At 52.6% G+C, this 27,020-nt stretch overlaps 2 protein-coding genes across 7 annotated transcripts; both read left to right on the top strand.

The window, feature by feature from the left end:
* The first annotated feature begins 1,630 nt into the window (after window positions 1-1,630).
* Window positions 1,631-9,176, top strand: PKDREJ (polycystin family receptor for egg jelly). Its single transcript, XM_007094023.2, has one exon. It carries the CDS (start codon window positions 1,670-1,672, stop codon window positions 8,489-8,491), a length of 6,822 nt encoding a protein of 2,273 aa, XP_007094085.2. The 5' UTR covers window positions 1,631-1,669; the 3' UTR covers window positions 8,492-9,176.
* Window positions 9,177-11,244: 2,068 nt separating this feature from the next.
* CDPF1 (cysteine rich DPF motif domain containing 1) lies at window positions 11,245-19,552 on the top strand. 6 transcript variants are annotated; one of them, XM_042993538.1, is made up of 7 exons: window positions 11,245-11,424; window positions 12,851-12,987; window positions 13,329-13,373; window positions 14,032-14,174; window positions 16,187-16,299; window positions 16,548-16,659; window positions 18,661-19,552. In XM_042993538.1, exons 2-7 carry the CDS (start codon window positions 12,876-12,878, stop codon window positions 18,805-18,807), a joined length of 672 nt encoding a protein of 223 aa, XP_042849472.1. In that variant the 5' UTR covers window positions 11,245-11,424; window positions 12,851-12,875; the 3' UTR covers window positions 18,808-19,552. The 6 variants fall into 6 exon arrangements, with proteins under 6 accessions (XP_042849472.1, XP_042849473.1, XP_042849474.1 ...); XM_042993539.1 differs by lacking the exon at window positions 13,329-13,373; XM_042993540.1 differs by lacking the exons at window positions 11,245-11,424; window positions 12,851-12,987; window positions 13,329-13,373; window positions 14,032-14,174 and adding an exon at window positions 15,453-15,534.
* Window positions 19,553-27,020: the final 7,468 nt, after the last annotated feature.

Here is a 27,020-nt window from a genome sequence, read left to right as displayed (position 1 = left end):
ACCACCTCCCCCACCCCACCCCCTTCCTATGGCTTCCAGGACACCACACCTGCCTGGTTTCCCGCCAGCCCCACTGCGGCCACTTCTCTGGCGCCTTGTTGGACTGACCTCTAAATACTGGGGGAGTCCAGAGTCTGCCTTCTCCATTTGTGCCTCCTCCCCTAACATGACCTCTGATGGCCCCAATCTGAGTTTTCAGCCCTCATCTTTCCTGTGGTCTTAGACAGCTCAGGATGCTAAAACAAAATACCCTAGAGTGGGGGCTTGAGCGGTAAATATTTCTGGCAATACTGGAGCCGAAAGTCCAAGGTCTGGGGGCCAGCATGTCAGGTACTTGGTAAGGGCCGTCTCTCTAGTTTGCAGATGGCTGCCTTCTTATGTCCTTTCCTTGGTGTGTGGTGCACTCAGAGAGAATGCAAGAGAGAGAGAGAGAGAGAGAGAGAGAGGATAAGAAAATAAAAGCCCTATTAAATGTTGCCTACAAAAGACCACTTTAATATAAAAACATAAATAAAGTGAAAGTAAGTGAATGAGAAAAAATATGCCATATAGACCGTAGGCATCAGAAGGCTAGTATGGCTATTTTACTTTCCAGTTTCACTTAGATACAATGAACATATAACTTGGCTATTTTAATATCACATAACTAGACTTCAAAACAAAGATTATTGCTAGAGATAAACACAGACATTTCACAATGATAAAAGGGCCAATTCATTAAGACATGACCTCAAAATGTGTATACATCTAATAGAGCCTCAAAATACATGAAGCAAAAATTGACAGAATTAAAAATAGACGCTTCTCTAGTCATAATAGGAGAGATTAACATCCTCTCTCAGCAATTGATAGAAAAGCTAGACAAAAACCCAGAGAGGACATGGAAGATCCAAGTGTCAGTACCAACCATCTTGATTTGGTTGACATTTATAGGACAACCCGCCCAACAAAGGTGGGATAAGTGCACGTGGACAACACATCAAGGCAGACCACACTAGGTATGAGCTTTCAAACAAGTCTCAATAAATGTAAAGGGATCAAAATCACATAGAATGTGTTCTCTGACCACAACAGGCTTAAGTTAGAAATCAAAACCCTTAAATTTCACAGAAACTCCAGATATCTGAAAAATAAACCACACATCTTTAATTTGTAGGTCAAAACCCAAACGGGAAAGTAGAAAAAAATTGAATGATAACGTTAATACCACAAACAGGCAGGATGCGGTTACGCAGCGTCTGGTGGGACACTTAACAACCTTAAATGCTTCCATTAGAAAGAAGAAAGATCTACAATCAGTGACTTAGGGTTTCACCTTAAGAATGAAGAGCAAAAAAGAGAAACCCTGGGCTTTCGGGGAGCTCACAGACCCCGTCTTGAAACTGGATATTCCCAGGGGAGTGGGATTCCCGCTAAGGGGCCTTTCAGGCTGTTGGGAACCTTGGCAGAGTTAATTCCATCACCGCTCCCCGATCGAGGCCTACACTGTCGTGGGAGGGGCCGGGGGACGGGGGGGGGGGGGGATCCCGGAAGCCCAGGTCCCACTCGCCGCTCCAGGTCGTGACCCCGTCGCCCCTGTGATCCCGCGGCCCGCGCCCCACCCGCGGCCGTTGGCTGGACGCCCGGCGGCCTGCGGCGGCGGCTCCCAGGTTCCCGGGGAGGCGACGCCATGCGGCCCGGGCCCGCGCTTCTCCTCCTGGGCCTGGGCCTGGTCTTGGGCCTGGCCCTGGGCCGCGGCCGCCTCCCGCGGCCCCCGGATCCTCGCACGTTCCGGGCCGCGGTCCTCGTTCCCGGGGCGCCCGGCCCCCGCCGCCAGGGCCCCTCCTCGGCCCGCCGGCCCCCGCCCGCCGCTCAGGGAGACGCGGCCGCGCTGCTTACCTTCGGGGGCGCCCCGGGCCTCGGAGAGCCGGGCGGCGGCGTCCGCCTCCGCCTGCGGCCCCGCGCGACCCCGGGCGGCGGCGTGGTCCTGAGCGGCCGCGGCGGCCTCTGCCTGCCCCGCGGCCCCGTGCGCCCTCTCTGCCTGCGGGTGCGCGTCCTGCTGCGCGCCCCCGGGGCCGCCGCGCCCACGCTCGTGGACCTGCAGCTGTGGGCGCGCCGCGGCCGCCTGTCCCTGCTGTGGCGCACCCCGTTGCACGGCGCGCTCGGGCGCCCGGAGTGGACCTTCCGCCTCGTGCCCGTCCCACCTGCCAGCGTGCGGCGCCCCCGCCAGGCCTCCTCTGCCCTGCCCGCCGGCGACCCTCGCCTCTACGCGGGCTTCGTGGCCCAAGCCAAGTGCCCCACGGATGGGCCCACGCCTGTTGTTTTAGAAGCCGTCAACTCGGACGGCCCCCAAGCCATCGAGTCTTCGGTGTCCTGCCAGTTATCCGCACAGTTGCCCTGTGTTGTCAGCCTGGTAAGGATCAATAGGGACCAAGATCCGGTGGTGTTGAACAGGAGAATGCACACTACCTTGAATGCAACCTTTAAGTACGACTGCCTGGAAGCCACCTTATTTAATCCGAGTTGGCAAGTCTTTTCCGTGCCCTCCGTATCCGACGTGCCGGACTGGAATCAGCCTTTGGACGTACCACAACTCAGCCTAGGGAGGACTCCAGCGTATATGGAAATCCCCCCCAATTCTTTATCTTGGGGGGTGTACGTGTTTAATTTCACTCTCACCATCTACACAAGGAAGTCAAATACGCCTCGAGCAATAGGCTCCGATATCGTCTACGTCACCGTTCTTCGAAGCCCCCTACAGGCGGTGGTTATTCCTGCGAGGCCCAACATAACAATGAATTTCACAGATTCGCTGGTTCTGGATGGAAGCAGGTCCTCCGACCCAGATTCAGGCAACTCTTCAGAGGGACTCCTTTTTTCTTGGTACTGCACCAAAGATAAAAATAACTACCAAGGAGAGACAATTATAGTGGTAAGCAGGAAAGTCTGTCTCACTGCAAAGCAGACCGATCTGCGGTGGAAGGAGGCCTCTGGCCCCATCCTGTCATTTTTGCCAAGAACACTGAGAGGCAGAGATGTGTATTATTTCAGAATGGTGATCCGGAAGGGCAGTAGAACAGCGTATGCCGATCGGAGGGTGCATGTGCTCCCAGGACCAAGACCCGCAGCACACATTTCATGCATCGAAAATTGCAATCGTAATTTGATTATTTCAGATCGATTCTCTTTGTTTCTAAATTGCACCGGGTGTGTAGGAGACCATGATTACTATAAGTGGTCGATTCTGTCGTCTTCAGGTAAAGAGATCATATTTGATTGGGCGAGGCAAACCACAACAGGGAGGGCCAGGGCTTATCTGACCATAAAACCTTTTGCTTTTAGGGATTTTTCCGAAGCTGAGTTTTTGGTTTCTGTATACTCAATAACTTGGAGCGGAGCGGGCTTGACCTTGAGATACTCCTTTGTTATTAACTACGCTCCTCAGCCCGGGCAGTGCAACATCAATCCAGCTGAGGGACTTGCACTTTTAACCAAGTTTGTCATCCGGTGTACTAATTTCACGGACAAGAACATCCCTCTTGCATACAAAATAGTAGTTTCTGATTTGTACGGTTTTGGGCAAATCAGTTCTGTGAAAGAGAACACCTTGGGGGCCATCCTGTATTGGGGGCATGAGTCCACATCACCCCCTTCCTTTCTCCCCGTTGGTGGATTGGCTAATCATTATGTCATGAAGATCATTGTTCAGGTATATGACTCTCTAGGAGCCTTTACTCCGGTGACCCTGCACGCCACCGTACGGGCTCCTACGGACAAAATCTCATCAAAGAATGTGCTTGATCGATTATTCAATTTCACCATGGGACCAACTTCATCACTCTCTACTCTGCTTGACCAGCGGGAATTTTTGCCTGCAGGCTACTTAATTTATATAGCAGCTTCTGTGGTGAATAGCATGAAAGCTGACTTAACTTTGCAAGCTGACGAAAGCAGACTCCGGGAACACCTCGTCAACCAGACTTTCGTTCTTCCCAACAGCACTTTGGAGGAAATTAGCCAGGTGGTCATGTGTATGGCTAAAGTAACCCAGACAACCTCTGGATTCACTCGAATGGCTCAGAAACTTGCCACAGTGAGGGTCTGGCAAGCCAACCATGCCCTACGACAATCTCATCAAAAACATAAATCCTTTAGCTCTGAACAAATAGAAATCGTGAGCACTGGGATATTAACAAGTCTGTCTAATATCCTTAAACTGAGTGTTCCTTATGAAGTAGTGGATGAGCCTTTCTATGGGTTGGAGTTTCTAGCAGACACAATATCAGCTGGCATGGTGCCAGGGAATGAAACCACTGTAATGACGGCCTCCAGCTTTAACATGTACCTCAGGAAAACAGAAAAGCGGGATATTAACGAGGCCTTCACCAACAAGAAGCTCGGCCGAAATTATTTTCGTCCAGTGCTCAATGCGAGCAGTGTCCCCCTTCTGCCTGAAAATGCTCCGATCTCCACCATGTTTTGTGAGTTTGCAGATGATCCCTTTCCTTGGTTAAGTCAGCAGGAAAGCTATTCTGCAGAGGTGGTTGGGCTCAAAATGACAGGCATCCCCGCCAAAGGCATCGTGCTAGAGATCACACCTGATGTGGTCGAAGTGCACATCGTCAGAAGAAACTTGAGCTTTGCAGCTTTTAATCTCACGGTGGGACCCGACAACGCACCCCACAAAGTTAATGAGCCCTTCAAAAGGACGACAGGGGAGTTTAGCTTTGAGGTGGACAGCAGTGCAGTGAATGAGGTGCTGGTCCACATCGTGACGGAAGTCACCCTGGTGTTCACGGTGTTGGTATATGCTGGCAGTGAGATCACCCCCGCCGCTTTGGTGGCCACCTTCTTCGTGCCCTATGATATCCCTCCCATCGCCAACCAGAGTGACCTGTTTGACCAGGCCTGTGTGGTTAAGAAGGCCCGCGTGGTCTGCCTTCCACCGTCCCTGCTGCAAGTCATAGCTCAGCGAGGCAGCTCGTCCGAGTGCACCGTGACCATGGCTCTTCAGGCACCTCGCTTTGTCATGGCACCCAGTAACAAGCTAGTGAGAATCGCCCTTTTCAGCGTTCAGTGCTTAGACATGTACGGGATCCAGAGCGATTGGAGAGAAGACAACTGTGTTCTCGGAGAGGAGACCACCTGGGACAGAATGCACTGTATCTGCAAAAACCCAAGGAGGGCCCGGCGGCAGCTGGCCACGATCAAAAAAGCCGGCCTGCACCTGCAAACCCACTTTTTGACGGCCAATGTGATTGTGGTCCCTAACCCCGTAGATCTACGGCTGGAGGTCATCAGAAATGTCACCCAAAACCCCGTGACTCTCTTCGCTGTACTTTTCATTATGCTCGTGTACGTATTCCTAGCGTTCTGGGTCTTGCACAAAGATGCCATGGACCAGCTTCTTCGGCAATACGTGATAATCCTACCTGACAACGATCCTTACGATAAGGTGTGTTACCTGCTCACCATTTTCACAGGAATGCGCTGTGGGGCTGGGACCAGGGCCAACGTCTTCATCCAACTTAAGGGAACAGAAGGTGACAGCAACGTGCATTGTTTGAGCCACCCCTATTTTACCACCCTCTACCGTGGAAGCATCAACACTTTCCTCCTCACAACAAAACGTGACTTGGGGGACATCCATTCCATTCGTGTGTGGCACAACAATGAGGGCAGAGCCCCCAGTTGGTATTTAAGCAGAATCAAAGTGGAAAATCTGTTGAGCAGACACATCTGGCTGTTCCTATGCCGGAAATGGCTTTCTATTGACACCTCTTTGGACAGAACATTTCACGTTACCCCCCCTGACCAGCCTCTAGAGAAAAGGGACTATTTCCTGATAGATTCCATTTACAAGCTGGAGAAAAATCACATGTGGTTCTCGGTTTTCTCCGGGGTCAGTGCTAGGCCGTTCAATAGGCTGCAGCGACTGTCCTGTTGTTTAGCCATGTTATTGTCTTCCCTTTTATGCAATATTATGTTCTTTAATCTCAACAAAAAAGAAGACACGGATCCCAAAGAGACAAAGTACATCAGGTCAATGATGATAGGATTGGAAAGTGTCCTAATCACCATCCCTGTGCAACTACTGATCGCCTTTTTGTTCACCTATTCCCAGAAGGAACCTCGCGTGACTGTAGAGGAGGTGTCTCCCCAGAAGACCCCCTTGATGCGAGTCCCAAGTGAATACTGGGAGGAACATCTGAAAAAGTGGCACGCTCAGGAAACCGACGGTGCCCCCGCCAGAGCAGCTTCGAAGCTCCCCCCCAGGAAAAGCCCTAAAGCTCCCAAAGCGCCAGAGCAGCACCGGGGTAAGAAAGCAAAGGGCAAGGTCTCCCGCCCCCGAGATGTTAACATGAACGCCAGTAACCGAAACGCAGAAGACGATCAGGAAGCTGCTCCTGCGCAGCCCTCCCAGACGAATCCTCTAGAACTCCAGGAGAAGCACAGGATCGTCCTGCCTGGGTGTTGTGTTTATATAGCATGGTTCTTGGTTTTCGCCACCTGCAGTATATCCGCGTTCTTCATTGTATTTTATGGGCTGACCTACGGCTACGAAAAGTCCATAGAGTGGCTCTTTGCTTCGTTTTGTGCGTTCTGTCTGTCCATTTTCCTGGTGCAGCCGTCCAAAATTATCCTCCTGTCAGGCGTCAGGACGAGCAGGCCCAAGTATTGTAAAAACCTCTCGTGGGCAAGCAAGTACCACTACTCTGAGATCAAGCTGTTCCACGTGAAGATGGGCCCGGAAGAAATGAAAAGACGACACAAGCAGATCACGCAGCTGCGAAGCTCAAGGATGTACCAACCCCTCACCGAAGACGAAATCCGAATATTCCAAAGAAAGAAGAGAACCAAGAGGAGGGCGCTCCTGTTCCTCAGTTACATTCTCACCCACTTCCTGTTTCTGGCGCTCCTGCTGAGGCTCGTGGCCCTCCTGCGCCACACTGACAGCTTCTACTACAACCAGTTCATCCGCGATCAGTTCTCTGTGGACCTCGGCACGGTGACCAAGCTGGAGGACATCTACCGGTGGCTGGACCACGTGCTGCTGCCTCTGCTCCACAACGACCCGAACCCAACTTTCCTTCCCGACAGCTCCTCCAAGATCCTTGGCCTTCCGCTCCTGAGGCAAGTGAGGGCCAAACCCGGCGAAAAACTCTGCCCAGCCGCCCAAGACTTTGTGCAGAACAGCACCGACAGAGACATCCATTGTCATCCGGAGTATGGCACGGACCCAGAAGACACCAGAAGCTACTCTAACGTTTGGGATAAAGTGGGTAAGCGGGCTGTGGACAAGAACACCAATGGGTTTACTTACAAGCCTCAAGAGAAGATGTGGGCGTATTTCTCCCATGGACTCTTACACACCTACAGGTCGGGGGGCTATGTGTTCTATTTTTTTCCAGAACAGCAGCAGTTTAATTCCAGCGTGCGGCTCGGGGAGCTCCAGAGCAACAACTGGCTTGATGAGAAGACCTGGGCCGTGATTCTGGAGCTGACCACCTTTAACCCGGACGTCAGTCTATTCTGCAGCATTTCTGTCATTTTTGAGGTTTCACAGCCGGGAGTCGTAAACACAAGCACGTCCGTGCATTCCTTCTCGCTTGCTGACTTCGACAGGAGGACGTCCGCTGAGATCTACCTGTACGCGGCCGTCCTCATTTTCTTCGTAGCCTACGTTGTCGACGAGGGCTATATCATTTTGCAAGAAAGGGCCTCCTACGTGACAAGTGTGTACAATTTGCTCAACTTTGCTCTAAAATGCATATTTACCGTGCTGATCGTGCTCTTTCTCAGGAAACACTTCTTGGCCGCTGGCATAATTCAGTTTTACCTGTCAAACCCCGTGGAGTTTGTCCCCTTTCATGCAGTTTCTCAGGTAGATCACATCATGAGGATCATTTTGGGTTTCCTGTTGTTTCTGACCATCTTGAAGACCCTCAGGTACTCCAGATTCTTTTATGATGTGCGCCTGGCCCAGAGGGCCATTCAGACCGCCCTCCCCGGCATCTGCCACATGGCGCTGGTGGTGTCCGTGTATTTCTTCGTGTACATGGCCTTTGGCTACCTGGTGTTCGGCCAGCACGAATGGAACTACAACAACCTGATTCACGCCACGCAGACAATATTCTCCTACTGCGTTTCGGCTTTTCAGAACACTGAGTTCTCCAGCAACCGGGTGCTGGGGGTCCTGTTCCTCTCGTCCTTCATGCTGGTGATGATCTGTATACTGATCAACTTATTTCAGGCGGTGATTTTGTCGGCCTATGAGGAAATGAAGCAGCCCGTGTACGAGGAGCCATCGGACGAAGCGGAAGCAATGACCTATCTGTGTCACAAGCTAAGGACCATGTGTCGGTGTGTGTTCTTCCAACCCAAGGCCAGAGACAAACCGGAGTTCTTTGAGGACATGCTGTATGGGCAGCCGGAGAAGAAGAGCCGCCAGTATCTGGGGCTCAAGACCAGAAACATTAACGGGAAGAAAATGGTTTATCTCGTTGTATGATCAGGGACAGTGTCAAGAACCACAGGCAAGAGTACCACCCCCTCTCCGCCCCAATCTACCTTCCCAGGGCAGAGCCTTCTCCTGCTGAGACTTGCCCCCCCCTCCCCCCCCCCAGGGCTGGGAGCCGAGAGCCTGTGGCTCCCTCAGTTCCTCTGGGACCTCCCTCTGCAGACCAGGGCCGGAGCTTCCCCGCCCCGCCCCGCCCCTCCCCTCCCCACCCCACCCCTACCTCCCACATTCCAGCTGGGGCAGGGCTGGAGGGACCTTGTGGGGAGTTCCAGGATTTGTTCCCCTGCGTTTGAATTCAGGGATGGGAACTAACGGTCAGAAGTCTGAAGCTCCCCACCTATTCTTTAGGGCGACTGCAAGTTAAAGATGTAAAGTTTAACGACACTTTCCGGGCCTTGAGACATGAATCTCGTTTAACGACCAAAACGTTGTGTGTGTTGGGGCGAGGGTTCACCGTGAATGACAGCAAATGTTCTATGTGTGTGACGACAGTAATATATCCATCCAGGACTGGGGCTCTGGGTTGTTGATGGCATGGTGGAGTATTAAAGAAAATGCAGCTTATTGTTTAAGAGAAGCAGGGGTAGTAGTCTTACAGTTTCACTCAGAAGCATGTTCATTTATGCAGATGCCACTTTAAGCCTTATCAGAATTAAACGTGAGCTTTCTTCTCTGAGACTTGCAGTGACTTCTGCGTGAGGGGCATATACTTGGATGGCTCCTGCCTTCCACGTGGAGGGCAGGCAGAGGGGGACGACCAAACCAGGGGGGTGGCGGCTGCGTGCCAGGCGCCTGCGGTTTCCCCAGGGCCCCTGCGGTCCTGATCGGGGCGGGGATGGCCGTGGCACTCCGTGCTCCGTGCGACTCGCACAGCAGGGTCCACAGGGCAGATATGGTTTTTCTAAGTCCCCTCGTGGGGAGGTCATGGGAGTGGCCGGGTCCATACTGGCCCGCTGGCCTCCACTGGCGTGCATGTTCGTAGATGGCACCCCTCTTTACCACCCGACTCCTGAACAGGTTGAGGACAAGTAAACACAGAGGCCAAATAATTACTTTTTACCTGCAGAGGCCGGTTGTGGTCCGGTCAGATCCATGCACTTGCCTGTGGGAGTGCAGGATGAGAGGGTTTAAGCCCCAGCCATGGGAAGCCAGGGGCAGTCCTCCCCTTAGAGCTTGGGAGACCCACACAGGCATGGGGTCAATGCGCCCAGACACTCTTCCCAAATTAGCAATCAGCTGAAGTCTGGGCCCCTCTCCAGGCTCAGGGCACACCGGTTGGCCTCCCTTCCCAGGAAGAATGTTCTGGGGGTGGCTGTACCCCATGACCTGGAGCTCTTCACTGGGAGGGAGGGAGTGCCAGCTGGAGAGGCCTCCTGGTGCAGGAAGGGGACCACCCCCTCCTGGTACCGACATGGAAGCCGTCTGAGCGAGGACCAGGCAGACAGCTGTAGGTCCAACGAAGGAGACGAGGCTCTCAACTTCTGGTTACAATGAGAAGTCTGGCGGTCACAGGACTTTCCCACGCATATCAGGAAAGAAGAGAGTGCCAGGGGCCTTCTAATCCAATAGACCAATGATAAGTATTATATGGTTAAGAAATGTAGAAATGCCAATGCAACATTATCAGGAAAACAAAGTAACAACTGAGACAAATATACAGGGTTTTTTTGAAGGAGTTGTCATCATCATCATCGTCATCATCGTTATTACCTTATTTTCATACACAAAAACATAAGATGTGAATGGTTCTAGACTTTTTCCTCCTGTTGGGTTGTGGCTGCTTCCTCACCAGGAAGGAAAAAGTGCATCCACATGGGTTTCTCTGGGGACCCTGTGCAGTTCAAGCAAGGAAACCACAACTTAGCAAGTTTAAAGCCATTTCTAAAGATTCCTTTGTCCTCCTCATATTTCCAGGAATAGCGTAGCTATGTTCCAGAACAAGCTGGCGACAGTTCTGAATACCCTCCCAAGTCCGCACCGAACAGGAAACCAAGATGAACGTTCTTGGATTTGTTCTCAGTTTAGCCCCTTAAGAACTCTGGAATTCAACAAATCTTCTAGAGAGCTCTCCGTCTGTGGCTCTGGGCGGGGGGCTACATCCGCCTCAGACTCTTGTTCATTCCAAAAACTTGCATTTTTTACAATTTTATTTTATTTTAGATAGAGTGTGCACGAGTGGCCAGAGCAGAGCCCAACATGGGGCTCAATCCCACGCGGAAATCAAGAGTCGGATGCTCGACTGACTGAGCCACCCAGGGCTCCGAAAACTTGCATTCTCAAAAAATCTTTTTTTTTTAACTTTATTTATTTTGAGAGACAGAGAGAGCGAGTGGGGGAGGGGCAGAGAAAGAGGGAAAGAGAGAGAATCCCAAACAGGTTCCCGCACCGTCAGCACAGAGCCTGACGTGGGGCTGGAACTCATGAACTGTGAGATCACGACCTGAGCCGAAATCAAGAGCTGGATGCTTAACCGACTGAGCCACTCAGACGCCCCGGAAACTTGCATTTTTAAGGCCTGCTTCTGTATGTATGTTTTACTGTTCAAAATTTACTTAAAAATGATACAACAGGGGCGCCTAGGTGGCTTGGCCGGTTGAGCGTCCGACTTCGGCTCAGGTCACGATCTCACGGTCCGTGGGTTCGAGCCCCGCGTCAGGCTCTGTGCTGACAGCTCAGAGCCTGGAGCCTGTTTCAGATTCTGTGTCTCCCTCTCTCTCTGCCCCTCCCCTGTTCATGCTCTGTTTCTCTCTGTCTCAAAAATAAATAAACGTTAAAAAAATTTTTTTTTTTTTAAATGATAACAACAGTAAAGGCATTTTGTCCACAGGCAACAGAAACAGGTCTCTAGATGCATCCTCCCTCCTCCACACCACAGAGAGCCGAACTTTGCCTTCTTTGCCTTGAGCCGGAAGGAAGCGCCGGTGGTAAGTCCGGTGTGTGGCTGGTATCCAGTGTATCATGTGTGTGTTACAAGGGCTTCACTGGACGCTGGTTACATTGTTGTTCTTTGTGCAGATTCATTTTGCCATACACTTAGGAAGGCTGGACTTTTCTGGATGTATATTCTACTTTTACAAGCTTACTTTAAAAACTCAGGCCTGGGGCACCTGGGTGGCTCAGTCTGTCAAGCATCTCACTTCAGCTCAGGTCATGATCTCGAGGTTCGTGGGTTCGAGCCCGAGGTCGGGCTCTGTGCTGGCAGCTCAGAGCCTGGAGCCTGCTTCTGATCCTGTGTCTCCCTCTCTCTCTGCCCCTCTCCCACTTGCACTCTGTGTGTGTGTCTCTCTCTCAAAATAATAAACATTAAAAAAGTTGTTAAGTACCGCCAGAACATATGGGTAATTATCTTCCCTAGCAAGTTACTCCTTGGGGAAGGTGGCACCAGGAGATGTTACAAGCCTCCATATGTCTAAATATTTAAAGGTTATGAAACAAACTTACAAACCATTACATATAATATATTCTATCCACCTACCTTGACAGACACACCTTTGTAATGAGAAAAAACTATGTAAAGCGACGGTTTTTATATAGCTGAAAATTGGCAAAATATCAAAGATAACTGAATTATTATTGTGTACATTTGGGTGTTCTCTTGAGGGCCACTGGCCCTTGGATGAGCGAAGAGACGTACATAATCTATGTGTAAAGTATTACGTACGCATTCCTATAAAACTGTTGTTTTGCTGTCATTACAGAAAAAAATCGTGTTAAGAACAAAGATTTTCATATAATTATGTCCTGGGGACGATAATGCCAAGTTACACAACTTTTCCTGAGTCCTCAGAGCACATGGATTGTTTCTAATTATTTCAGTTGGGAGAGCGTGCACTCTCCTGAGGGGAGTGGCAACTGGAATTGTCGATAATTTTTTAAGTTTATTTAATCATTTTGAGAGAGAGTATGCACAGGGGAGGGAGAGAGACAGAGACAGAGACAGAGGGAGAATCCCAAGCAGGCTCGCGCTGTCAGCTCAGAGCCTGACTCGGGCCTCGAACTCACAAACCATGAGATCATGACCTGAGCTGAAACCAAGAGTCGGACGCTTAACCGACTGAGCCCCCCAGGTGCCCCGGTCAATAAAATTCTTAAAGATAATTTTTTAAATGTTTATTTATTTTTGAGAGAGAGAGAGAGAGACAGAGCGGGAGCAGGAGAGGGCAGAGAGAGAGAGACAGAGGGAGACACAGAATCGGAAGCAGGCTCCAGGCTCTGAACTGTCAGCACAGAACCTGATGAGGGGCTCAAACTCATGAACCGTGAGATCATGACCTGAGCTGAAGTCAGAGGCTTAATCGATTGAGCCACCCAGGAGCCCCGTCAATAAAATTCTTAAATCTTTAAATTTAGAATTGAACCCACGGATGTCAACGTCATGTTTGCACATCGTAAAGACAGCGCATGTGAAAACCTTTCATCTCTTCATCTAAATGTTATCCTCATCTCATGTCTACCACCATTTCTCACAGTTTACCTCCATCCAGAAGGTATTTGTGTTTTGCTAAGTTCACATTTTCCAGTGCTGGGATATTATTAAGAGAAGTGGAGGGGCACCTGGGTGGCTCAGTCGGGTAAGCGTCCGACTTCAGCTCAGGTCACGATCTCACAGTTCATGAGTTCAAGCCCTGTGTCGGACGCAGCGTTGACTGTGCAGAGCCTGCTTGGGATTCTCTCTCTCCCTCTCTCTCTTCCCCTCCCCCTTGCTCTCTCTCTCTCTCTCTCTCTCTCTCTCAGAAGTAAACATTAGAGAGAGAGAGAGAGAGAGAGAGAGAGAGAGAAGCGGAAACTGCCTCAGTCCATTCACTTTGTTCAAATCCCTTTTCGATAGAGATCCACCTTGATCCAAAGCGGCCTGAAAGTAGTCTCTATAGAGGTAAGTTCCAGGATTCTTTGGCACGAATCTTCTGATTCAGACTGCATCAAATGTTTCTATTCCCTAGTTCTCATTTCCCTGCATCAAATTGGAATGCTATTTTGGTGTTTTTAAAAAGATACTTTATTTTTTTTAGATCAGTTTTAGGTTCACCTCAAACAAGCTACAGAGATTTTCCAGTGACCCCCCCCCTCCCCCCACATGCACAGCCTCCCCAGTTACCAACATCCACCAGGTGGTTCATTGGTTACAACTGGTGAATCTACATTGTCACCCCAAACCCGTAGTTGACATTAGGGCTCACTCTTGGTGTCGTATGTTCTAGGAATTCGGACAAATGTGTAATGATATGCATCCACTATTATATTACCATACAGAATAATTTCACTGCCCTAAAGATCCTCAGTGTCCCAACTATTCATCCCTCCCTCCCCTGTAACACCTGACAACCACTGATCTTTTTACTTTCTCCATAGTTTTGCCTTTCCCACAATGTCATATAGTGGGAATTATATAATATATAAGCTTTTCAGATTGGCTTCTTTCACTTAGTAACATGCATTTAAGTTTCCTTTATGTCTTTTTGTTTGTTTTGTTTTTCTGTTCTTTTTTTTTTTCTTTATGTCTTTTCATGACCTGATAACACCTCTCTTTTCAGTCTCAAGTAAGATTCCATTGCCCGGATGGACCACAGTTTACTTATCCATTCACCTGCTGAAGGACATCTTGGTTGCACCCAAGTTTGGGCAATTATGCACAGAACTGCTATACCCTGCACCCACATGCAGGTTTTGTGTGGACGTAAGTTTTAACTCCTTTGGGGAGTCCCCAGGGGTATGATTTGCTGGGCTGTATGCTGAGCGTATGTTTAGTTTTGTAACAAAATGCCAAACCATCTTCCCAAATGGTTGTACCATTTTGTATCCCGCCAGCCATGAAGGAGAGTTCCTGGTGCTCCACACCCTTGTTGGCATTTGGTGTTGTGAGCGTTTGGATGTTGGCCATTCTAATAAGTATGGAGTGGTAACTCATTGTTTCAAGCCACATTTCCCTGATGATCTGGGACATGGAGCATCTTTTCATATGCTTACCTCCCGTCTATATTTTCTTTGGTGAGATGTCTGTTCAGGTCCATTTTTAAATCAGGTTTTCTTTTAGTTGAGTTTTTTAGAGTTGTTTGTATATTTTGGGTAACAGTCCTTTATCATATACATCTTTTGGAAGTATCTTTTCCCATTCTGTGGCCAGATGTTTCATTGTTTTGATATAGTGCTTATGCTACATGGTAGTTTCTCTACGTGTAGCTGAAATCAAGAGTCGGCTGCTTAACTCACTGAGCCACCCAGGGAAACTACTTAAAAATATATATATTTGGGGATAATATTAAACCTTGTGGATTTTCTTGGTAAACTTTTTCTTATACTCAAAGCTGTGGATAGCTCAAATTTAAAATTAACTTTACTTTCTATCAAAGACGAATATTTGCTCTTTGAGTATTTCCCTTGGCTCCCCCATCTAGTCCATCTGGTAACTTGTCTAACCTGATCTCTATCCTGAGATCAAGGTCGTGTATCTGAGTGGTTACAGGTTATATATGCAATGCTTCCTCCAGATGGTCCACCTTTGGGCAGACCCAGAAAAAACCCCCAACAGTAGAAGATCTCTGAATTGATCCAAAAAATACCCTTGCTGTAAGCACCCCGAGGTCAAAACCGCTAGAAAGAACATCAGAGTGCTTGCTAAAATCCCTGGGGCCCAGGTCCAGGAGTAGTTGTTATTCCCAGAATTACTAAAATGCCTTGTATATATTCCTTATTTCTCAAGTCCCCAAAGGATAAAGTCCCAACCCCCAGAGAGCAAACGGGAGCCTGGGACCAGCCACAACACTATACCCGCTCGACGCGCTCCTACCGGAGGAAGACCTCACTCACTCCAGCCGCCGCCGCGCCCCGCAGCCGGAAGTCCACCCTGAAGTTCCGCCCCAGGCTGCCGGGGGCGGGGCCGCGCACGCGCCCTGGGCCGGGGCCGTCGGGGGCGGGGCCGGGGCCGCCGGGGGCGGGGCCGCGCAAGCGCCTTGGGCCCGGCCGGTTACCGGCGGCGAGTGGCGCGTCCTGGAGGCGCTGGCGGCTCGGCGGAGGCTTGTGGTGTCCCGGGCTCCGAGGTCCGAGCGGCCGCCCGCGGCGTTGGGGCGGGATGGAGGACGCGGGAAGGCTCCCCGGAGGCGCGTTCGGGCGTGCGCGGCCCTCCAGGAAACCGAGGCAGGCAGGCGGAGATGGCGCGGCCGCCTTCCGGACGTAGGGGGGGCTGACGAAGCCCGGGGAGACTTGCATCGGCCCCCTTTGCTTACAGAAGCGCGAACAGGATCAGTACGGAAAAGAAACCCCGTAGATGTGTATATTCACACTGCCGAAGGCCAAAAATAAGAGAAAATCTTGGAAGTAGCCCGAGGGAGGTTCCGGAGGTGGAGGTGGGGGGAAGCCTTGTAGGTGGAGCGAGAGCGAGGAGGCGGGCAAGTGCAGGGTGGCGAAGGGTGCGAGGGGGCCGTCCTGGAAATAGGTACTGTCGGGGGTAAAGAGGGCTCAAATGGCCAGGGGTTGAGCGGATTCTGTAGTCCGTTGAGGCGTGAAGCATCGCCCAGAGCCTTGACTCGCGCGAACTTGTGTTGACTTTTGTCCGCTTGCTTTGAACTTGAGGTTCCTTGTCTGTAAGGGGTATCCTGGGTCTTCCGGGTAAGAAACACGCAGCCGGAGGCTTAGGAGATGAGCACAGTTCCTGGTTCTGCAGGTGACGCGCCCTGTCTCTTGAACTTGCAGATGGAGTGTGAGGCAGACCACCGTCCCCTGGGTGTGTTTAAGTGCCAGCTCTGTGCCCTGACAGCCCCATACAGCTACGTGGGGCAGAAGCCCCCTGACACCCAGTCTGTCGTGTGAGTACCCCGTTTCAGGCCCCTGGCCACGGAAGCCCCCTCCTCCCCCAGGCCCCCTGGCCGGAGCTGTTGGCTGGTGCCAGCCTGAGTGTGATGCACGACTTGGGTGTTGAGCTGTAGGTCCATCCCTGTCCGGGCTCTGGACACTTCAGGAGTGTCCCGAGGGGTCACCCAGCTCCTCCGGAACCTCCAGGCCCCTTCCTACCCCCCTTAACCCGGAGACCGACACCTGCCTTACTGTCCTGCAGCCTTCTGGAGGAGAGTTATGTCATGAAGGACCCCTTCACCTCAGACAAGGGCAGATTCCTGGTCCTCGGCTCTCAGTGCAGTTTGTGCAGCCGGCTGGTGTGTGTGGGCCCGGTGGGTAAGCTGCGTGGGCTGGGGCTGCCTTCCCTCCCTCCCCGTGGCCGGGACCCCACATGCACGAGTGTGGGAAAGGTGACGCGTGAGCCTTCCTGACGTCGTCCGCCTTTCCTTGCTGGGTGATTCTAGGAGCCCTCCCAGTCACTCGGTGGGGGCCAGGGGGTTCTTGGAGGCCACCTCATTATGGATGGGTCCTGCGGCCAACGGAAGTGAGCAGACAGGCAGAGGGGCGGGCTGGGGTCAGTCGCAGGGTCTCCGTGCTGGCTGAGCAGTGGGTGCTGACGGCCCTTCCCCCACCCCGCACCAGCCGTGCGGGTGGCCATTGTTCTTCTCTCCGTGGGACGGTGACCTTCTTCCTACTTGTTCTTGGCGGGACCTTCCAGAGGAAGGAACTGTGCTTTCTGGAGCATTCTTGAGCATTCCTGTGCTTGGGGCCTGTTTTACCAGTGCAGATTCCTTCAATCTGGCCCAAGCCTAGCTGGGCAAAACCGTATTATACTGATCTGATAGATGAAAAAACAGGTTTGGAGAGGTTGAGTGGGCCCAGTCCACCAAGGTGGTGAGCCTGTTGTTTGAAAACCCGAGGATGGAGGGAGGTGGAGGAGTGCGGCCCCCGTAACCTGAGTGACGGGCAGTAGAGGGGTCCCTGGGCTTTCTGCCAGGGGGCAAAGTGCCAACAAGGTTTAAACAGCCTCTGTCCCTGCAAGGCCAAGGCGATGAGATTTGATGGGGTGGGAGGAAGCCTCCGTGAGGCAGAGGCCTGGGGTGTTTGGAGATGGGCGGCTGGTGAGGACTCAGTGGGAGAGAGGAAGCTGCGAGATGAAGACCGGAAAGGGGGGCGGCGCCAGGTGGCGAGAAGCCTTGAATGCCACGCTTACAAATTGGGCTGCCCTTGGTGAGCAGAGGAGAGGGTGCCCCGCGTGGTCTCCGAAGTCTCCAGTGTTCTTTGATGGAACAATTTGTTAGTGACAAGTGAGTCCTCTCTCTTACGTGGGAACAGCTCTCTCCTGAGAACTGTAGGAAGGGCAGCCTTGTCTTAGCTGAGGCACACTCTGAGCTGCTGGAACAGAGACCCCAAAATACAGTGGCATGATTATGACAAACCGTATCCACTTATTTTTCATACGTGTAAGAGTCCAGAGCAGGTGATGCCGGCAGGAAAGACACTGCTGCCACTCAGCACGTCACATCCACTGGGTCCACGGTGGCTGCTGCGGCTCCTGCCATCGTACCTATGCTCCCGCCAGCAGGAAGAGACAGGGAGCACATCCCCATTCCTTCAAAGGGCATGACCAGGAGGTGGCACAGAGCTGCCGTGTGGCCACACCCAGTGGCAGAAGGGGCTGGGAAAGCAGTCTTTGGACAGGGCCTGGGCAGTGAGTCTCCGTAGTTCAGTGACAGAGGATGGGCACAGGGGAGAATGGCCGTGGTTGTGACCTCCTGCCCAGACCAGCCACCTGCTCGTGGCCCTTTCGGTCTGCGGTGCTGCCCCCAGCACTGGTGGTTACCAAGTCTGTGTCCCACTCGTGCGATAACCAGGAGAGGGAGGGATCTAGGATTTCTGACTGTTTAGGTGTGGCCTCTGCTCCGGCTTATTGTTTGCCCTTGACCGCGACGGAGCAGGGCAGACCCCAGAGTCTTTCTGTGCCATCCCGCCTCTTTCACCCTGGTTAACCCAGGCCTGCATTGCCTCTCTCTTTGACGCCTTTGCCAGCCTCGGTGGGTGATTATCGCAGGCTCAAAACCCCGGACGCCCCACTGCCTGAAGGGTCTGGGTGTGCTTCCTGCCCCCTCTCTCCTCCATCTTTTTCCCTTAGGTGATGGCCACGTTCTTGGAGGGGGCTGGCCGGCCCCCAGGCCCTGCTCTCCCTTGTGCTGTTCTGGTCACCGCCCCCCCCCCCCACCCTGTGTGTGGAAAGGGCTGGGCTTGGGGAGGAGCTGCTCTGTGCTCCCCATTCTGTGGTACTTAGCCCCCACCCTTCCCCTTTGCTCTTTCAGGAGTGCAGTTTATTCTATTCCAAGAGGTTTTGCCTCCCCTGTGTCCGGGAGAACATCGATGCCTTCCCTTGGGAAATTCGGCAAGACTTGGGGAAAAGGAAAGATCTGTCAAAGAAGCCTGCCAGCCAGCCTGGTTCGAGGACATGAGTGCAGCCTGGGCCAGGGAGGGGGCTGAGCTGGGAACTGCTCTGCCCGGCCCTTTTCGGGGCCATCAGGAGCAGCGTTGGGAGCTGGAGGGAGCTGGGGCCCAGCCTGCGGCAGCAAGAGGACAGGGAGACATGCAGAGAAGGCCCTCAGAAGGCTGACCTCAGACCACACCTCCTGCAGACCTAGCCCCCTCCAGAGCCGCCCTCAACGTTGAGACCACAGGGCAGGAACCGAGCAACAAGCAACGGCTGAGAACTGGCACAAAGCCAGCCAGGGCTGGGCCTGCTGGCCCTTCTGCTCTCCTTCCGGACCTGGGGCTCTAGGCCTTCCTGCAGGGTCATCCCCGGCTTGTTTCCTGCTGGCTCGCGGCCCCCTGGGGGCCCTCTGTGCCCTTCACACTATTCGTCAGATCCAGGAGTTGCCTCCAGGTGACATGGTGCTCTGCCCAACCCCGAGGACACAGAAGCCAAGGGACAAAGCTCCCTGTCTTGGCCCAGGCCACCTGTCCCTTCCTGCTCACCTGGAGGCAGGAGGGCTGGGGCCTCCCGCTTCCCGTCCCCGGAAGTGAGCGTTCACGCAGATCACGCAGGACAGTGACCTGCGGGAATGTGCCCGGGTGTACGGAGAGAGATTAGGGGGCCTGGGGACAGTAGGATTTCACTTCCCACCCTTGTGATGCTTAGAAAATGTTTTTAATCTCGATCATGTGTTAGATTTATAATTAAAAACCCAGACAACCAGTTAACGTTTTGGAAAGTAATCCTTCCCCTGAAACATTTGCAGGACAGCTGTTCTCCGTGGCACTCTGGATCTGGCGTGGAGTGGGGCTTGGGTGTTGCTACTTCCAGCCTTTTCTGTCCCCTCAGGCTCTGGCTCCAGCCCAAGGGAGAGGAATGCCTTCCCCTGCCTTCCCTTCCCTCACTCTGCTCTGGAAACTTCAGGGAACTCAGCACCAGCCCTCAGTGGACTATAGGCTGCCCCGGGCACCCCTGCCCTCCCGGCCCCCAGGCGGTGACACACTCAACCGAGTGTGAGCCTCTGTGGTTCTCAGAGGGCAGAACGGGGCGGTCTCACCTAGTAAGTACCGCAAGGCCGACTCACCGGCCGGGAGAATGTTAGATGCGGGTTTGAGGAGGGAACGGAAAAAGAGCTTTTATTGGCTGATCTGTGCACTGGGTTTGTTTCACATGCTCCCCGTGTGTCATGTTATGTCAGATAAATGGCTGTCCTCTCAGGGTCACACTGTTCTAGGGCCATTCTGTCCACCGAAGGACTTAAGGCTACAGGTGAAGGCCCCTGTGCAGGTGCAGGGTTGAGCGGGGGGCTGTCCTGGGCTGAGGGCAGATGCTACGGCCAGGAATTGTCAAGCTGAACGTTCACCTCACAGCATCACTCAAAACTCACCAAATAATTTTAAAAAATAGTTTTATTCTTTAAAACCATTAAGGCAACGCTGTACCCTGAAATTAACCCCTTACATTCATCAGTCTTACAGTAGGACATTCCAAACCTGTACGTTCCCACAAACTCAGGATATAAATCAATATATGTGATCAGTTCAATCTCCTAGCAGGAAAAAAGAAGAGGACCAAAGATTTTTAAAAATTAAAGTTATTTTATAGCCATTTTCTAATTCCTTGGAACCACTATCCGTTAACGTGACTAGGAAGATTCCCTCTGCTTTTCTCTGCACACCCCTGCTCCCTGAGGCCCTGCAGGCTCCACCCAGAGCCAGAGAGAGGACACCAGAACCTGCTCTGAAAGGTCTGCTTTGGAACCACTCCCGTCTAGTATTACGACAAGGGGTCTGTCCGCCCCTGAATACTTGGGGAATATAAGGCACCTAAAAATGGTAACGATAAACACACCAAGAAACCAAGCTCAGTCTTGCTTTGGAAACCTGCACCCACCTGATGTGCTCGTGTGCGTGGGTCACCCTCCCCCTCGGCTTTCGGTACAACGGCCCTGTGGATCCCAGGGGCGGGGGGTACGCACCAGGAAGCTTTGCCAAGGCACTGAAAACGACACGGAGTGCCGTGGGGGCTGTGGTTTCTGTTTATGCTTCGGGCTGGCCCATCTGGGCACTGCCAGGGAGGCAGCCGGCGCACACGTTCCATCAGAATATTTCAAATTGCCCAAGTTCTTTGGTAAAAACCCACAGGTAATAATTCCCTGAAGAACAGACAGCTACTTACTGCACAGGATTAGTTCAGGTCTTCGGCAGGCACTGCTGTGAGGAGTAAGTGACTTGTGGCCTGGGTCTCTCGCAGCCTTGCTTGGAGAGACGGTGAAGGTCCGCTGGCTCGCGCTTCACGCGTGTGGAGCAAGACGAAGGGAGCGGATTGACGTGGGAAGTAAGTTCCGAGCGGCTCGGGAGAGAGGACCGGCGGTGTGAGCGTGCGTGTGCAATTGTACTTCAGCTGTTCTGTTCCGGCTTCCTTTGTGCTTCCAGTAGGGTTCGAGAGCCAGGCTGCTAAGAGTATGTCAACTAATACTGATTTCCAAAGATCCCAAATCTCTGCCATTAAACGCATGATTATAAGTTAGTAAGATATTTATACTAGATTTTTAAAAAACTTGAATCACAGTATTTAAGATATAGCTATCAACATGGTTCTTTTTCCCGTACAGTGTAGAAAAAATAACGATGCTCAAACACAAATACCGTAATCTTACTGAAAAGGGTACTGAGTGGTATTCATCTTTTGTGAGGTACGTTTTTTATGAGGCCTGAAAACAGGAACAGGCCATCTGTGCTTATTAAAAGAGAAGATATTTTCCAAAAGTGAATGATTTTACTCTGAAAAGATTGGTCACGCACTTGTCGTCGGGGCCTGGAGCGTGATCTCCCTGCTTGAAGAGGCCACGCGGAGGCCGGGGGACCCCCTCTGGGCCAGGAGACTCAGTGGCCCGCATGCCCCCACTTTGGGGCTCCCCTCGTGCCCTCGGAGGCAGGGCTCAGGGTGGAGGGCGTGTCCCTGCCCTGGTTGGCGCGATACTGCAGCTGATCGTGTTAAATGAAGTTTGGTTGTTGGGTGAGAGAAGGGTGAGGGAGGAGGAGGAGGCTGGTACATTCCCTTCTCTGGAGAAGCACGTGGGGAAGCCTTTCACACTTGACCTACACTAGCAAACATTTTAAATGGAAAAATCTGACCCAGGTCTTAATATGATCTCTGATGTAAAAAAAAAAAAAAAAAATTGTTTCTTTGTTTTTTGTTTGTTTGCTTGCTTTTGCAAATGACGCATTTAACAGCTACGGGGCCACCGGGGTCCTTGATGTTTTCGGTCGCTCCAGTCAAGGTGAGACACGGAACGTGGATGCAGCTTGGTCTGTGCTCTTCTGCAGAGTTCCGACAGGGCGCGGCTGTTTGTATGTCAGCTGGGCCACAGGGTATGGTCCCCCCTTTCCTGAGGTGGGTGGGAAACGGTTGCACTTCTCCTGGTTCAGACTGAAATGTGGAGAGGCAAGTGGTCCGCTGGGAGCCCCGCTCTAGAGGTGAGAAGACCGCCCCAGGGCCCCAGCTGGCCGAGGGCCGTGCAAGTAACCCCGGCCGGCAGCCTCTCGCCCGTTGTCCTGACACGCGGGCCACAGCCACAGCTTTTTTACGAGCCTCAACCCACCCCACCAAACTGAAGCTTAAGACACCCTGCCGCATTCCACGAAAACAGCACAATGGAAAGAATTATGTAATTCTTCAAACTAAAGCATGAAGATTGTCTTTTTTTTTTTCCCCCTCTTATAAAACTTTCAGTAACGCATTCTGGTTTGCCTTGTGGTTTCCAGAGAAATGCAGTGAGGCAATGGACCTCCCATATCCCGAGTCTGACCAAATTCACTGCTTTAATTCTTACTCTGTTGTGTTTGGCAGGCTGGGGGTCGATGACCATTTTCCTGAATCCTATTAAAGTGGCAGTGGAGGGGCGCCTGGGTGGCTCAGTTGATTAAGCGTCTGGCTTTTGATTTCGGCCCAGGTCGAGATCTCACAGTTCATCAGTTCGAGCCCAGCATCGGGCTCTGAGCTGACATGGGGCCTGCTTGGGATTCTTTGTCTCTCCCTCCCTCTCTGCCCCTCCCCTGCTTGCACACTTTCTCTCTCTCAAAATAAATAAAAGACATTTAAAAAAAAAATGGCAGGGGAACCCCATAAATCAGCTTGGACCAAGAGTTAGGAGAAGCCGGGCCACTTTTAAAAAAGGAGAACAAATACAGAGAGCCTGGCTTTGGGGCTGCCGAGTGCCGGGCAGTGCCAGTGCGGTGAAGACTGGCTACGTGGAAAAAAATTCCTCGGACGCTTCTTAATAGCCCTCAGTTGGTGGCACCGATCTCAGTCTGTGACGTGCACGGACAGTCGAATGTCCCTGCCATCCTGAATTGACATCACTGCCATGAACTTAAAGGCGTTAAGCAGGTGACCCCTCCAGGAACACCTGCAGGGGAGGATGGGGTCAGGCCACCCTGCCTGTTGGAAGTGGCCGGCAGGAGGGGGAGCGTGCTTGCTACACCCGAGGCCAAAGACGCACAAGGCCAGGCGGCCCTCACCCCGAGCCCAGATGTTTCCACTTGAACCTGGGATGATCTCCGCTGAGCCCCTCAAGCTGGGAGCTGGAGGCTGCAGGAGCCTGCTTTGAGGGCGGTAAAGGTCCATGCCGTAGGTGGTGGGCCATGAGCGCTGGACATGTTTTCCTAGTGGGACCCGAGCTTGGAAAGGTCACACGGGGAAGAGGCACTTTGAAGGTGGCTGGCTTTCCCTGCTTCCCCGGAAGCGCCCCGCGTAGGGCCAGGCTAGTGGCCCAGTCGGTCTTGAGAGCAGCGGACTTGGTTGAAACTGTGGCACCCCCTATTTGAACACAAGTTCGTAAGACGTTGCAAAGACAGGTGTGGCCACTGGGTCAACACGAGGAAACCATCATGTATCCAGTGGCTAAGTATCAAATGTGCTTGGTGCCACCGTGGTTTGAAGAAGGGAGCGAGAGGCAGGGAAGGCCCAGAGTCAGCACAGGGTCACAGGTGCGCCTACTAGCGGTGAGCCCTTGGAAAGTCACGGCCCAGCTAGGTTTGCTCGGAGGCACCTCCTCCCACCCTCGTCTGGCCGGCTTAGGCAGCCAGCAGGCTCAGGCGGAGGGGAGGCCCTCGGCGGGGCGGGTCAATGCAGGCGGTGACCTTTGTCGTGTCTCCCAGAGCCGGGTTATGCTCCAACTCTGTCCCGCTAAACGGGGCAGCAACCTCTGCACATGTGTATCTCCGAGGCTCCCTTTAAACAACAAGAGTGCCTTCAGAAAGCTATAACCTTCCATCTCTCTGTGCGCAGTCAAGCAAAGAAAGGTGAGCCTGACTCCAGATGCCCCAGAAGGACCCCCCGCGTTTTGTGCACCTTAATTTTAACAGTGCCTTTTGATGTAGCTCATTGAGGTAGCTGCTACGCTGTGGATTTGGGGAAACAGTAGTGGCCGAAGGGACAGTTTACTTGTCGTCAGACATCAAACCAAGGATTGTACTCGTGCCTCGAGCTTCTGCTCGGATCATGGGGTGCTGCCCGGTCTCCGGGACCGCCACATGACCCTCGAGGCTGCTCGTTTCCTTAGAGTTCTGGACGGCCCAGAGTAAGAAATGCATCCAAAACCCGGAAAGAAACGTTCTCGCTTTGAAAACGAAAAGAATCCCTTGGCCACAGGGACAGCTCTCGCGGGCATCCTGGAACGCCCTGGGCACCACGTTTCTTCTCCCGGACTTCACGTTCTTACTCGTGTAGACGTATACGTACTCTTTAGGAAGATGCTCTCGATGCGTCTCGTCCAAGAGTCTGAGGAAGGCTGCAGGGAAACTCGAGCCAGGCGGGAAGGACGGAGCAGCTCTCTGGCACTCCGGCGATTGCCCCGCGTGCTGATGCAGTGGCCAGCACCCTGGCTTTGATGATGCCGGGCCTCGCCGAAACGGCCGCGGGCGCGTGCAGCCCTCAGGGTGGCAGGGGCAGAATTCGGCGTGCGGGACGCCCGGCCGGACCTGCCCAGGAGGCAGAAGACGAGGGACGCTGGGGGAATCGGGTGGAGAGGTCCGGCTGGCTCCCGGGCTCAGGAGTCATCCTCGTCAGTCCTGCAAAGGCCGTTCGTAATCCCGTGGTCTCCCGGGCGTTTGGCATTTGTGGCTTGGTGAAGAGGGGAGCCGCCCCGTGGGCCAGTCCACCAGGAGAGGAAGGGCTCCGGGCTCTGGCTTGAGGCTTCTAGAACCTGTTGCGTCCCATCTACTGAACTTCACGCTGACGTCAGCTGAAACCCAGCAGGCACTGCGTGCGGTTTAAAGAGTCCCTACTGGAAATGCAACAGTATTTTGAACTGGTGAACAGTTCGTCCATCTGACTATCAGTGGTCTGAGAAACTTTTCAATAGGTGACCCAAAATATCGAGTGGCGATTAGTGACTATTATTTAAAACGAATGTGTGATAAACGTGAACGAGTTCAAGTGGCTTTCGAGCTGAGGTCTCCGTGGCCTCCTTTGTGGCTTCACCGGGAACGTGGCGGGGAGCCTAGCTGGGCCCCGAGAGTGCCAAATGCTCACCAACGCTAGGAACGCAGGACCTGTGGCTTTGTCAGCCTGTCGCCACAGGATGCATGAAATAAGGAGTTTTCAAAAATAAGTTTCATGAAAATAGAGACGGTGTGAGCGACTCTTCTGAAAGCCTGGGTCTCGAGGGTCACTTTCCAAGGCCACGTCTGTGAACAGCGTCTATCTGGGGCACCGCAGGAGAGAGGCCAGTGGTCAACAGAGGCAGCAAGGACCTGGCATCGGAATGTAGCCTCTGTCCCTGAACCTGTGGACAAGCCACGGCCCTTCGGCCCCACAGATCCAGGGAGCCCCGTCCTAGGGCAGGATGCGGACGCGCCTCTGACTCAAAGCTGAGCTCCCTTCTGATTTCGGATGACCTGTTGACTGGTGTCATCCATATGTGGAAATACTTTTACTCGCTTCCAACAGATCCTTTAATTGGATCTTTCCACAAAATGAAAAGTGAAAAGTACCACTCACGTTTAATTCTGAAAAGGATGTGCCCGTTGTAGCGTTTGCCTTTTGCAGCTGAAACCTCAGCTGCCCTCTCTGTGGCTGCATTCCCAGGGTGCCGATCTTGGGAACTTGATCAATTTCAATCCTGATCATTCTTCCAACAGCAAATAGCATCGACCCGCTAGAGCCACATTTTCTAAAGACAGAGGGGGAGGGGCGCTGAGGGCACAACCAGGTCCTAAGTGCTGCTGGGAGGAGAGGTGGCCGGTGTCCCCGCCCCCCCACCGGAAGCCTCAGCCCTGGCAGGCTGAGCCCGGCCTGGCTTGGAGGGCGGGGACTGCCGCACACCCTCCCATGGCACGCTCACCTTCCATGGTGGACAGAAAGAGAGAGTCTTTCCGGGTCCATATGTTCTAGACAAAAACCACGATCAGCACTGCTTTCCTAACCAGACCGAGGTTGAGAAATGACCTTTAAGGCTGAAATAAGTATTTTAGGTGTTGGGAAAGCTACCACGGGAAGGACTCTGTGCCTGCCCCCCTCACTCTCCAGGTGCCCCCCACCCCCCCTGCCCTGGCCCGTGTCTGCCTCATTTTCTCCACTCTGGGGAGCAGCTGCTCTCACCAAGGGTTAAAAAAATAAAGCTGCCCATTTGAGAAAGTGACACAGGAAAAGACCAAGGAGCTGCCTTGACACACAGGGCTCAGAGGAACATCGACAGACCGTTTGTCAGTTTGCTCCTGAAAACGCTTTCATGGCCCCCAGACAACCTGACTCGGTCGGTTCAGGTTTGGAAACAGAGGTCAGAGGAACAGAGAGCCCGACATACTTTCTGTTTGTCTTGCTCCTGCTGCCCGCAGACGCCAGCTCGAAACGGGCAGGCCGTCAGGCCCAGGGGCGGTCTTGGGACGTGGCTTCCCGGGATCTTTCACACAAACCGGGAAACGGGCCTTTGCTGCGCACCGGCTACGACCACAAAGACAGCGAAAAGCAACCGACCGCTGCATCCCGATGGCTTATCAGGCAAGTCTCGGGAACTTTGAATCCTCTGATTCAAAACCAGCACGCTGTCTTTCCTCAAATGCGGGACACAGAATTAACACCTTCCCAATAAATATTTTACCGCTTTTTACATACCTAACCTTTGGGTTCCTCTAGATTTACAGGATCATAAAAGTTAAAAAGTGCCGATTAGTTTTCAGAACGATACAGGCG

The sequence above is a fragment of the Panthera tigris genome, chromosome B4 (genome assembly GCF_018350195.1).
Source record: "Panthera tigris isolate Pti1 chromosome B4, P.tigris_Pti1_mat1.1, whole genome shotgun sequence".
NCBI lineage: Eukaryota > Metazoa > Chordata > Mammalia > Carnivora > Felidae > Panthera > Panthera tigris.
This window is presented reverse-complemented; position numbering and strand designations above follow the sequence as displayed.